General features: G+C 39.1%; 1 protein-coding gene across 2 annotated transcripts in view; it reads left to right on the forward strand.

Moving 5' to 3' along the window:
* Positions 1-13,863, forward strand: part of IQGAP2 (IQ motif containing GTPase activating protein 2) — a 101,603-nt gene that overhangs the window by 49,114 nt on the left and 38,626 nt on the right. Inside the window, exons 5-11 of one of the 2 annotated variants that reach the window (XM_062512847.1) lie at positions 768-835; positions 1,240-1,353; positions 5,655-5,839; positions 6,417-6,504; positions 10,290-10,444; positions 10,961-11,121; positions 13,419-13,543. In XM_062512847.1, coding sequence (XP_062368831.1) covers positions 768-835; positions 1,240-1,353; positions 5,655-5,839; positions 6,417-6,504; positions 10,290-10,444; positions 10,961-11,121; positions 13,419-13,543 — 896 coding nt within the window. Of the gene's footprint in view, positions 1-767; positions 836-1,239; positions 1,354-5,654; positions 5,840-6,416; positions 6,505-10,280; positions 10,445-10,960; positions 11,122-13,418; positions 13,544-13,863 lie in introns of both variants that reach the window. The other variant, XM_062512845.1, reaches the window with a different exon arrangement.

Genomic DNA, 13,863 nt, shown 5'->3' on the forward strand with positions numbered 1-13,863 from the left:
GTATTGTTTTAAAAAGCTATATATTTTTTATTCTTTCTTGCTTAACTCACTTGTTTATTGAATTTCAGTGATAAATTGTAGAAACATCAGTCTTTTGTAGAGAAATACATGCCTTGTGTTTGGCAGCTACTGAGAAAATATATATGTATTCAGCTGTTTTCTTTCAGATAGCACCCCAGAGCTCTAGGAATGAGTGAAGGTATTTTTTCATGCTATGTTGAAAAAAAATATTAGTTCTTGGATAGTATGTTAAATCTACTTTCTTTATTTTTTCCAAGAGTAAAGTAGGTAATGACATAAATATTTAGAGATGGCGTTGGATGGTCTTACAGGTTCTTGTTCCTCTACCCTTAGTAAGAAGAGTGTCAGTGATTTGTGTTCTTCTGTTAGTACAGGATGTAATTAATGCAAGTCAAACCAGAACACGGATCCAAAGATACAAGGTGTCCTAAAATGCAGTCAGATCTTGACTTTTTTCCCCAGTACTAGCTTCTATATTTCTTTACCTATCTTGCACTGAGGTTTTCTACTTGTTTATACATCCCCTGTGACATGAGATGCACTGTTAGTGTCTCTTTGTTAGAGATGCTTCCTGGAAAAGGAAGATTTCTTTCTGTAAGACTTGAAAATACAGCCCAGAGAAAATCATAGTGTCACTTTATCCATATTGGCACACTTAAGTCAAAGGTTTAAGGAACAAATTTCATAAAAGTGCTTTTCTCATGTACAGGAAGCAGAACTTTAAAGCCTAATTTTCTTCTTTGCAGTTTATATCTCTTCAAACTAGGATTAGCTCCACAGATCCAGGACCTTCTGGGAAAAGTAGACTTCACAGGTAAACAGATGCTTGTCTGATCGTATGTTAGATGGTTTTCTACACTGCAAATCTGCTAGCATTGTACATATTTTCTATTATGGCTTTTCTCCTCTGACAACCTGTTACAAACACTGTTACAAATTAAACAGGTGGGAGGCTGCTGTTTTTAATGATTGTTGGCCTCAGAAGGACAGGAGGGAGGAGTTTTCATTGAATACTTGTCATATCATAGAGTCCTTCAAAATGGAGAGGAAAACTGCTTACAAGCCCTGGCCAGAAGCACTTCCAGAAACATTTTTGTAGCTATGGTTATTCATAGTGAAATTGTCATGATTTTATTCTGATTATATTTCTTTCTTTTTTCTTTTTTTTTCTTTTTTTTCTTTCCTTTTTTTTTTTTTTTTTTTTTTTGGTCTGGACAGAGGAAGAAATCAGCAACATGCGAAAGGAGCTAGAGAAATATGGTATACAGATGCCATCTTTTAGTAAAATTGGTGGGATTCTGGCCAGTGAATTATCAGTGGATGAAGCTGCCTGTAAGTGTGGCTCTTGTTCTGTTCTCTACCAAATGCTTTGACAGAATGCTTACAAAATATTTCTGTGTTCTCATTCACTTACTTTGCCACCTCTTAAGACCTAGAAAGAAAAGCAAACAAGTTTTCACTACCACACTGCTTCCTTGTTACAAGGCCTCTTCAAAATTTGTAGTCTGTGTTTTTTGGTATCTCCATTGACCCATAGGAAGTGCTCCCAGAAGCGAAGATTTCTCACAATATTTTGAACAGGTTTAATGTTTTGTAGGTAGCCCTCCTCTAGAATAATGACCTGACCTCTGTGCATGCCTCTGCACCATAGGAGTACAATGAGGACAGCCATGGGAACATAGTGTCTTCTCTGTGCCTCTTCTTTTAATTTTTTGCCTTTTGCAGTTTTCTTAAAACGCCCAAACAGAGTTGCTGTGAGGACAAGTCATTGTTCCAGACAGACAACTCTCTCACATATGGTGATGTATATTTGGAACTTTCCTCCATGGGTAGCTTTCAGTCTGTCTGACCACGGGTGTGTGACCATGCTAGAACCTTGCTGGAGGGTAGGTCCTGCTGGACAGTCCAGGTTCTTTTGAGTCTATCTTGAACAGCTTCCATTCAAAAACTGAGTTTAATGTTTTTTCTGCTGCTCATGAGTATTCATGTGAAAGTCTGGGTGCTTTTCTCTATATCACTTCTCTCTTTTTTTTTTCTTTTTTTTTCTTTTTTTTTTTTTTTTTTTGTGAAATGAAGTGATATATTACAAAAAAAATTCCTTTAATTCAAATGATACTAAATCAAGTGTGTCCACTTCAACCAATATTTGTGCTCTAGTTATTTTAAGATCCTAGTATTTTCAGAAGGGTAAACTGAAGAGCAAAAGGATTGTCTTTGCTACTTTATTCAACCTTGCAAAGTGGCAAGCTGATTCATTTTATTAGTGTGCTGAAATTTTCAGAGCCTAACTTAAAACACACTTGATGTTGATTTGTAGTTGTCTGTTGTACATTTTGAAGCCTGCTTAATATGTACGTGCTCTTACCAAAGCTAGCTCTTAAAATGCTGCCTTTTTAAGTGGCAGGAGGTTTTTAGCAGATTTTTAGATATTTAGTGACTACCAAGCACTTTTTCAGGGAGCTTCCTCCCCTGAAGATGAAAAGGCTCAAAGATCCTTCACTGAAAGCCATATTTTAGTGTGTAGGGCTGCCTTTAACTTTTGAAGTGTTTTCTGTTTTAGGAGAGGAGGGCTTCCTGATGCTGGTTCTTTTCCTCTGAGCAAGGATTGTGCTGTAGATAGCATGCTCTGCCCCATGGCAGGAAACATCTGCTATGGGAGCCCTCACACACTAAGCAAGGTTGGATAATGGAAATCCTGACAAAGGAAGGGGTCTACTATCCTTCTTCCTAAGTGGAGTACGCAAAAGGAGATATGAAAGTGGAACAACTGCCTCCTACTCTGCTGCCAGCAATAGTATAAATCAGCATGGAAAGAATTAGTTGAAAGGCCTTCACAGAGAGCTTATTCTGCAGGAAATCTGTCTCTTATTCTGTTCTTTCAGCCTGCTTTTTCAAGTCCAGTCAGGCTTCTCACTGTTTCTCTTAGTAGGTGGGTTCACATATACCAGTATCTTATTCTCTCCTAATCTTGAACCTGTATTTTGACTGCTTTTTGCTAGTTCTGTTTAGGTTTGTGAAGCCTCTTACACAACTGTGCCAGAGATAACATCCTTCCTATGTGTTCTGTTATATAAGGATGTAGGGATCATATATGTGTCTAAGGACAGTTTTCTTAGTCCCTTGGAGTGGATATGGATGTACACAGAGCCACAGAATGCCTCAAGTGGGAAGGGACCCATATGGAATTTGAGTGCAAGTTTCTGATCCTCACAGGATTACCTGAAAATAACCATACAGCTAAGAGCATTGTCCAGATGCTCCTTGAACTCTGTCTGGTTTGATAGTGTGACCATTTCCCTGGGCAGCCTGTTCCGGTAACTTACCACCCTCACAATGAAAAAACTTTTCCTCATGTTCAATGTGAACTTTGTGTTTTCACAAAGTTTAATGACAAATGAAACCAGTGTGCTTCTCTGCTTATATCTCCTCCACCATGCTAACTGCTTGTACTGCCCATCTCTATTGTGCTGGGCTATAGTGAAACTATTTTAGAACAACTTTCTGGCATGAACTCAGTGCTAAGTAATGAATCATCTACCAACAGCTATGTAAGTTCCAGTACCTGCCATATCTGAGGGTGTATAGCTTCACTTCATCCTTCATTTACCCCTGTTGAGTGTTCAGTAATATGATCTTTTATCCAACTTCCCTAAATTTGTATACTCCTTTTTTCCCCTAAAATCTCAAATGTGAAGTATCTTTGCTCTCTTTCATAAACTGAGAGAAACTGAAGTCTTTCAGACTCAGATATTTAGACCTTCCGTTAAACTTAATCCAAATAACCTCTTTTTACTCCATGTGGTTCTCCTTCAGCAGAACCATACAGGGCCAAGTGGAAAGTAATATTGACAAAGTCAGGAAAGATCATCACAGTGTTTTCCCTTCACACATCTCCTTGGTGACATGAAAGTATACATCCTAGGCAAGCTCCTGTGATGATAAATGGGGAGCTGCAATGTTCCTTCTTGGGGATATGATCTAGATAACACATTTATCAGAAATTTTATGTTTTGTATCGTAAAGTTTCTAAAATACTTGAGACTAATGTGCTACCAGACAGCCTTTGGGGTCTCTATGGCTTGAAGGTCCAGGTAAAGTACAGCTCCAGTGCAAGTCCTTCATCTAGACTGATCATAGGGCCAAATGTGTTCAGGGAGTAACTGGGAGGGGCGTGTTAGCTATTATTCTACACCTAATTCAGCTATAAGTGGTTTTGAATTTGTCCACTCATACAGATTTACTGTGTGAAAAAACATAAGCTTTTGTGACTCTTAAGTTCCTGGAGTCAACCACATGTTTAGTAGATTAAGTTTTCTTTTTTTCTCGAAGGAAAGGCCTAATGCTTAAGCTGATCAATGGCCAGTGTGTGACATTCTCTTCCCTTTTTCCTGTGTAGTTAACATTTTGAGGACCCTGCAAAGCCTGCTGGGCTGGGTGATTTTTTGCCCCTGTTTGAAGTCTTGTGGCTTTGCAGGTGATAGGGGAGTCCATTACATCAGTGTGTCTCATGTGCCTAGGGGTTCATGGAGATCTTGATGTGCAAAGAACCATCTCAGAAAGGCTTAAATGTGATGTGCCTGGGGAGAGGGGAGGTCTTAAATGTGTTTTTTTCAGAGGACAAGTTTAATGGAACTTCAATTTCCTTATTCTTGTGTAGCATCTCTCAGATATACTAATTTTAGACAGTATTTTTATATGGACACAAACACACAGATTTAGGGTAAAAACTAACAGAAATACTTTCAGTTCATACATGTAATTGCCTTCTAAGTAAAATAGCACTTGAATGATAAAATGTAACCCACGTTTTATTTTCTGTCAGTAAAATACTAACCATGTCATGGTTAGCAGTCAGCAACCCCAGTCAGCAGCCGAGCCTGACACAGCCTTTCACTCACTCCCCAACCAGCAAGATCAGAAGGGTAAAAGAGAACTCATGGGTTGAGAAAAAAGACAGTCTAACAGGGAAAACAAAGGCTGTGTACACAAGTAAAACAACCCAAGGAATTAATTCAGTGCCTCCCACGGGCAGGCAGGTGTTCAGCCAGCTCCAGGAGAGCCAGGCCCCATCACATATGATGGTGACTTGGGAAGACACACTCCATCACTCCAAATCTCCCTCTCTTCCTTCTTTCCCCCACTTTATACACTGAGTTTGGTGCCACATGGTCTGGAATATCCCTTTGGTCAGTTTGGGTCACCTGTCCTGGCTCTCTCTCCTCCCAAGCACCCCCAGTCCCCTCACCAGTGTGGCAGTACCAAAAGCAGAATAGACCTTGTCTCTGTGCAAGCCCTGCTCAGCAATAACAAAAACATCTCTGTATTACCAACCCTCTGTTCAGCACAAATCCAAAACACTGCCCCATGCCAGCTACTGAGAAGAAAATTAACCCTACCCCAGCTGAAACCAGCACATCCCTGTTTAGGGGGGAGGGTGAACATGGAACAGACAGTGATGTGCCACCTTTGAGTAAACACAAAGTTCTGCAGTCTAGAGAAACATGGAGTGGAATGTTCAAATCTGTAAATTATTGAACGTAAATCCCAATGCTCCTTTCAAATAAATCAGAAGAAACAGCGACAGCTTTGACTTTTTTGCTTCCTGAAGTTTAGGACTGTGCTTTCAATTTTAGTGCACGCAGCTGTGATAGCAATCAACGAAGCTGTTGAGAAGGGAATAGCCGAGCAAACCATTGTGACTCTGAGGAACCCAAATGCAATGCTGCTCAACGTGGATGAGGGACTGGCACAGGACTATCAGAATGAACTCTTTGATGCTAAAAGGAAGAAAGAATCAAATGCAAGACTCAAGGTAGTGGTGTTTAATTTCTACTCCTAGTACATGGGTTTCTTTGTGTTTCTTGTCATGCTGTAGCATTACTTTTTTAAAAATTAACTTAATTTTTAAAATTAGTATCATCAGGAATAAACCCCCACTTTTAAGATAACTAAGAGAAATAATGGTAATGCAGCAAGCAAAAAGCCAATTTTATAAGAATATGATTACTGTAAGAATGATGCAGCTTAACTTTGCCTAAAGGCTAAATATACCAGAAGACTAAATAGTAAAAAAAGACTAATTTTCTTCCATTAATTGCTTTAGAAAAAACAAATTTACTGCTTAAAAAGTTGTGAACACAATAATACCCTTTTTTTGTGTATGAAGTATAACCTCTGCCACAGACATTTAATGTGAAATTATTTGGTGTTCTTTTACATGACAGCTAATAGTCTCTATAACAAAGTGCTAATTTCCTCAGTTCACTTAGTCAACAAATTCCTTTACAAATACCTTCAGTAAATGCTTCAGCTGATGCAGTTTTAATGACTTTGGCCACCAGCTTTTCTCTCTGCAAACTGTTTTGTGTGATCTAGCAACAATTTTGTTTTCTTAGAATGGCACAATTTCTGATGAAGAGAGAGATGTCTATGAGGAGTTGCTGACACAAGCTGAGATTCAAGGCAATATCAATAAAATAAACAGTAAGCTATTCTGGATCCTCGTGGAAGTATGCACACAATACGTGATCGCTCAGATTCCAGCTGAACACAACTTGTGTCCACCTGAACAAACAAAATATTTCTATGGAAACTTGTAAAATATGCACAAGTGGCTAACTCTACAACTGTTTTTGTCATGCTATTCCTTCTCTACTAATCTTTGTGGGGGTGGGGGGGGGGAGAAGCTAATTTCTGTTTGTGGTTTTTGCTGCAAGGGTTCCTCAGTTCAGAATCAAATCATTTATTGCCTGCTCTGTTTCTTCGTATTCTTTTTGTGTGCAGAATACTGTAAATTTTGACCCCCTCTTCTATATAGACCCAAAATTCATTCATAAGCTTTTGCTTAGCTGTGGTTGAACTGCTTCCACACAGGCTCACACAGAGCCAGAGACTCCCTTTGTAGGACTGGACATGAAAGAGGTAATTCTCTGCTAGATAAAGATCACCACGTTAGCTGGCTTTGACAAAAAGTGAGATGCTGACAGCAAGGGACAATTTTTTCCCCCCATGAAAGCTGTATTTGCTGTTTATAGGCATTGTTTTCATTTCAGTTCACATAGCTTTAGTCCAAGTGAATGAGGCTATTGACCAGCAAGATGAAGGGGCACTGATGGCAGGTTTGAACCACCCTGCTCTGAGCCTACTTGAAGTTCTGCCACAAAATTCCTCATGGTATCTATTGCAATTGTGTCATTCTAAAGAACAGAAAATGCAGGTAATTGAATTGAACAGGTACTACTTGTCAGTTTTTTATCTGGTTTTAATCCAGAGAGAAATTGTCTTCACTCTGCCTTTCAGCATAATTTATGAAAAGTTTTATAAATATTTGAGAATAATTGATGTACTAATCAACACCAAAGAGCTGCATTTGCTCTAAAGAGCATGATATCCTTGTGAGTATTTACTAAGATATTAGAAGAAAATTAAAGATATAACATGCAGCCCTGAATAATTTGTTTCCAAAATGAGTTATAACAGGAGTATAAATTAAAGTAACACTTAATCATTAACATTAAATTAATGTAACAATTGGGTTTTAAGGAAAAAATATATCATTTTTTAGTAAGATGAAAATCACAGGAAAATATTGGCGCTGTGTTTACTGAGCCTTGTATTTGATGCACGGCTGATAGTACAATCAAATCCCAGTGTATCATCACCAGACTTTATCCCTTATCTCCCATCAAACAAATACGTAATTAAACCTTGTTTTTCTGATCTGTTAGATAGCAGGCATTCCAAATATGCTCGACAAAAGTGAAATACAGAAAGAAGTTAGTGTTGCCAATGTGGAAGCTGAGGCTCACAAGCTTAGTGAGTAACTGTTTTAATACTCTTTACCATCCCTATTTAATTATTTTAAGATAATTGAGTCAACCATTTCTAGCACTTAAAAAAAGATTTATCCAACTGAAACCATATGTGTTGCATTTTGCTCTCATCTTTCTTCTCAGTGTCACAATTGCCAAGTCACCAATCTGTGCTGCATTGGATGTACTCTTATTGAGATAACTGATTTGAGCCACTGGCAAGCACAGCAGCAAAAACTGAAAGCTTGATGGCTTGAACAAATATTTATCAGTGATGTATTAATACTCACTTAGGAAAAATGTCCATACTTGTAGAGTTAAGATGGAGAAGTATTTTGCAATCATATTGGAGAAAAAAATTATTCTCACTTTTAGACGCACATTATCTAAATCTCACCTATTCTTAGTCTGTTAAGAATGCCACACAGCCCAAGTTATAGTTTGTAAAAAAATATAGTTAAAGGGGATCTAAATTTGCAGAGCATGTGATGTGTGATGCTGCTTTTGACTGGAAACTTCTTTGCTCGGAAGTTAACCTTTGGTTGATCTTCTGTCATTTCATACTGCATCTGGGCATGGCTGTTTTGTCTCTGGTACTGTATTCAGTGCTTTGAAATCCAGACTGATTGATTTTGTAATATGCCTTAAAGGCTATATTGTGAGATCAGCTTATGTCAGATGAAAAAGTTGACATTATACCTTAAATGTTAGCCTGTTTCAGATTAGTTAGCCACGGTGAGGGGTACTTTTTCTGAAAGAGTTGCCTCTTGATAAAGGAAAGGAAGAAGAAAATAGGATGTGTGAAAAGCATTAACAGCAATCTGGAGAGTAACTTAGTTCTTATATTTTGATTAAGAAGAAAAAAAAAACAATAGTGGCTCTTGTTCCAGGACTGTGAGTAATGTAAAACATGTTTTGCAATTTGCATGCTGGGTTTCAAAACTAGAAGTCGGTAGCTTGGTTGTTGGCTGCAGAGCTAGCCTAGTCCATTTCTGCATCTTGACTCCTTTCCTCTTTACTTTTTTCTTTAAAAAAGCATGCATGCATGCATACTGTAGCTGTGAGAGCCTTTCCTGGTTTCTACCTGTAGGAATAGCCTGTAGAGAGAATCTTCAGGGGCAGCGTGGCCCCATATGACTGTGCTTCAGAGAAAATGAAATGACAGGCGAGGGGCTTTTTTTAGGTGGGCCTAGCTATAAAAGGCTTTCAAAGACTCAGTGTTGTATAATAAGCTCTGAGAGTTGCTGTATACATGAACTGTGGATGGTGTCTTGTGTACAAGTAGTCTTGTCTCAGGTTTGGGCAGTCAGTGGTAACTAAAAATGTTCCCTGGGTAACAGTACACAGAAAAGCCATATGATAAGGTAGAGGAGTGGTGCTTATTGATGGAAAAGGTATTTGCATAATTGCTATTCTTCAATTGGCCCCATGTGCTCTAACCTTCAAGGTTGCCTCCCTTTCTGCCAGACCAGAGTGGTGCCTTGTACAGTGTGTTCCTGGGTGTGCTCTGGGCTGGGTTTCTTCAGAGATGGCTTCTCCAGGTGTGCAATTATGGTGGTAGTGGCTAAGCTGAGGGATGTTGTAATGCTTCTGCAGCTGCCCAAGTGGGAAGTGTTTTTCAGCATTTTTCTGCTGGGCTTCAAACCACTGAAAATATCAGTCTAGCAAAAAGCAAAACAGACAAGTTGTTCAGGTACTGAAAAGGTTTACTGTCATACCCTCATATCCCTCCATTGTGGTCTGGTTAAATTAAAATCTGATCTGTAGCAAAGGGATTAGGTTCTAGATGGCAATGCTTGTAAGAACTGATTTTCCACACTGGTGGAACAACAAAATGGTGTTGGCATGCAGATAAACTTCTAGAAACCATAGCATGTGGTTTTCCATCAGTTCAACTACTGATTTTCTGGCAGAAAATCTCACCCCTCTAATACATTTGGCTGATTTCCACCAAGCCTCCTGAAATAAACACTAATAATGTTGTTGGTACTTCAGGTACTGGCCTGTTTTAGCTAGCTCTATTGGATCCTGCCAAAGGAGGAGGTGAGGAGAGAAATGTGGTAGAGAAGGAAGGGAGCATTTGGGGTGAAGCAAGACTGAGGTGCTGGAGCTGACATAAACAGCAGTACCTGCTGCTATCACATCCAGTTAGATCTTTCCTTGCGCTAGGGTGGGGTCAGCTGCTTGTTTTGTGTCAGAGGTGCAATAAGCAGTCTCATTTTTAAAAGTCCAGACATTTTTAAGTTCTCCAGTCAATTATTTGCTCAATACCTTTGAACTGATATCGTTTTTGCAATATTCAGCGGTCATGCATGTCATTTCACAAAAATGTTTTTTCTCTTATGACAGCAAATTACATTCTTTGTAATAACCTAGTTGTCATCTACATGGCATGAAGAGCAAACAGCACATGAAAATTAATAAGCTTTTCTCCCTGCTGTTCTCTAGAACTTATAGCGGTTGACAATATCAATACAGCAATTCGTAACTGTGATCCTAGTAAAACACTGGTTGCACTGATGAAACCTGAGGCACAGCTGCCTGTTGTTCACTCATTTGCTGCTGCTGTCTATCAGACTGAGCTGTTCAACCTCCAACAACAGAATGCTGTGGTAAGAGTGAAAAGCTTACAGCCTGCTCGTTGATGTTGTGTAGTCAGACCATGAAAGAGCACAAACATAGCATGTTGTGTAAAATCGGACATAACTCTCTTGCCATGGTGTTATGTGTTGCATGAATTATTTTGGTTGAAAAGGCAGTATTGAATTGCAGAGTTGTTCATGCCACACTTCAGTCTGGCTGAGTTCTTGTGTTATGACAAATCCACTGATTTTTTAAAATCATTGTATGCTCTTAATGAGGACTAACTCTGGTTCCTACATTGCGTGGAAAAGTAATCCACTGTTATGAATAGGACCAGAAGAGATGAGACTGTGGGGCAAAAGAAGGAGGATGAGACATACTGAGCTGCACCACCACTGATCTGTCAGTCTGGCATGCCTGTGACTGGGAATCTTTCCAAGCTTCTTAAACCAAGCCCATCTCCTTGATAGTGTCTAGAGTGTGTAACTCAAATTTGTTACACTGCTTATTTAGCTTCCTGACTGCAGTGCATTATTGTCCTACAGAACTACCTGGCACATGATGAACTGTCTATTGCAGTAGAAATGTTGTCAGCTGTTGTGCTGCTAAACCAGACCTTGGAAAATAAGGACATCCTAATGATAAAAAATCATCTCAGAGACCCATGCACTGGCTTCAATAATCTGGAAGAGGAAAACTTGCAACGGTAAAGGTTCATTTTGTCTTGTCTGGATGAGACTTGGCAAATTCTGAAAAAAATAAGTAGGCTTTTTTTGGGGGAGGTGGACTGTCCTGTGCTGTGGCTGTGAAATTGAAAGATAAACATCTGTGGTTTAGATTAATGAGGGAGAGTCTGACAATTGCTGTACTAGTTGTATCTAAATATAAGCAATATCACAGCCTTGAAGTCTGTAATGTGTGAGTTGCAGGGAAAATATCCTCAGAAAGCAAACATGAAGATCTGACAAGAATTTTTGCAGACACTAAAATGTGAAACAACTGTAGCTGGAAACTGTTAATCACTAACTGCTCTGCAATTCTGAAAGGTGATCTTTGGAATGAGATAGTGTTTAATGCCTCAGGGTCCAGGAGATCTCTTGAGCCATGACCAAGCCCTTTCTGCTTGCTAGAAAAGTGAATACAACGCTGTGGCATATACATGTGTTCAACATTGCATTATAGCCTTCATTTGGCTGCCAGCTTCTTTCCCTGCCCCTTGCCTGACTTACCACAGATGAGCTGCTACTGCTGTTGCTCCCTTGTCTATTAATAAAAAAATCAGGCAATACGAGAGACCTGTGCCCCCAGTGTGCAAGAGACAGCATGGGAATGTGGACCAGTTCCTGTCTCTTGGCACAGGTGGTGGAAACCTCCACATGCTTCTGGAAGGCATTAGTAGGCAAAAGGGACCACAGTAGCTGAAGATCTTCAGTAGGTTGTCAGGGGACATGGATCTGAGAGTGGCCTTTGCTGGGTGTCTGAAAGCTGGAAAGAAGGCAGTCAGATTAGGAATAAGAAGCCAGTGTTTTGGCCAGAGAGAGTAGAATGTCATAAAATGGAGCAAAAATAATCTGCTGCCTCTCTGCTAATGTGAGGGGCTGCTTGTGAGCAAGAGAAGCAACATTATAAATCTGCAGAAATGGCCCCAAAGTGCCCCAAGTGCAGCATTTCTGGTGATGTTACTGACCCAGTCTTTAGATTACACTGACAGTCAACACAGAAGAAACAGTAGGAATTAGTTGGACTGGACAAGTAAATAAAATTATAATATGCCATTGTGTTAACCTGTGCTGCCAACCATATGCTGAATATCACAGGAAGCTTTGACTTGCACAATACCAGAAGACATATAGTAGAGCTAGAAAACCTTTATTGAGGGAGATGCTGTTCAGTGGCTTTCTATCAGAAGAGATGGATTTGTTGGGAATGTGTTTTCTGGAAGAGAGACTTTAGGGGAAATATATCACAGGTCTCCAAAACTGCACATGTTGTGAAGAAGGTTAATAGAATCAGTTACTAGCTTCTAAAAGCTCTAGTTGCTTGGCGATTTTTGAGAATTTAATAAAGAAAATTTTGAGCCCTATAAAATAAAAAGTTGATTTTTTTTTAAAGCTGTCAACTCACAAAATACGTAGTCAATAATACATAAGATGTTTTTTCTACATAAAATAGAACACGTAAATTAATGTGCTTTGTGTAGACTTGTTTGCATCTATTGAAGTGATGCAGTCTCCAGCTCCAGAAGCCCTTGAACACAGGCTACTAGATGCTGAAAATACAAATCAGATTAGGAAATGATTAATCTCTCCTACTTTTTGTTTTTTTCTGAGAGCCATTCATTCCTCAGGCTTCTGATCTAAATAGAAGACATGTATTTTATCTGGCATAGTTAGCAGTTCTGTGCTTCATTCAAAAGTACAAATGTTATTTAACTTAGGTACACATGAATTTGCACAGTTGTGAAGGTTTCCAGCTTATCTGATCTGTGAGCCTTCTAGAAAGAGAGGACACAAGCTGCAAAGCCTGTGCTTGAAGGATCTTGAGTTGTGGGAGAAGGGCATAATTTTTTTTGGCTCATCATCTTCCCGATGGAGGTAGCAGGAGATGCTGCTACCTGATACTACTGACTGCAGTTCTGGTCCTTGAATTAGTATTAAAAAGATAACAACAGTTTCCTAAAGCAAGAATCTGACTATAACTTTTCCCCACATTTATCTGTGACACCATACAGCAAGCTGTATGTCTGTGTATGTATTTGTATTGCTATCATGCCATATAACCAAGAAAAGTTCTCTGTAATTACAGGGCCATTTCTTCAGAGCCCAAAATGCATGTGTTGAACTTGCATGTCTGTATAATTTCTGGCAAGAGCTGGGTTTGTCTGAAATTGAGTCATTGGAAAAAATACTAGTCATTAAATAATGGATGATACATCTGACTAATTCTTTATGGTACTTTATCTTATATATGAAATACACTTATGTATTTTATATCTTCTTATAGTTATGTTGATACACTGTTGTCTATTAAGTCAGAGGCTTCATCTCAAGGCCAAGATTATTTAAGCTGGAATGATATCCAGAACTGCATTGACATGGTTAATATGCAAATTCAAGAAGAAAATGAAAGTAAGTAATTCTTCCTCCACATTGCCCGAAGAGGTCATAGTCGGGTCTTTGGTATGTAAATCTATGAACTGAGTGGCCTCATTCAGACACTCTTAAAAAGAGAAGAGCATTTAAAATTTTTGAAAGCCTGATGATCTTTAAATGTCCTTGAAATATTCCTATCTTTTTCAGAGGCTGAAGGATATCATAGGGTGCCTGCTTTCTGCAGTGTTAAGAATGCTATGATTTTGCCTGCTTGGCAGTATCTTCCAGCCTGGATGGTCTCACTTTGGGGATTTTGCAGTTGTAAGCAAAGAGCATATTGGGACATAGGGAGGAAA

The sequence above is a fragment of the Cinclus cinclus genome, chromosome Z, assembly GCF_963662255.1.
Source record: "Cinclus cinclus chromosome Z, bCinCin1.1, whole genome shotgun sequence".
Lineage (NCBI taxonomy): Eukaryota > Metazoa > Chordata > Aves > Passeriformes > Cinclidae > Cinclus > Cinclus cinclus.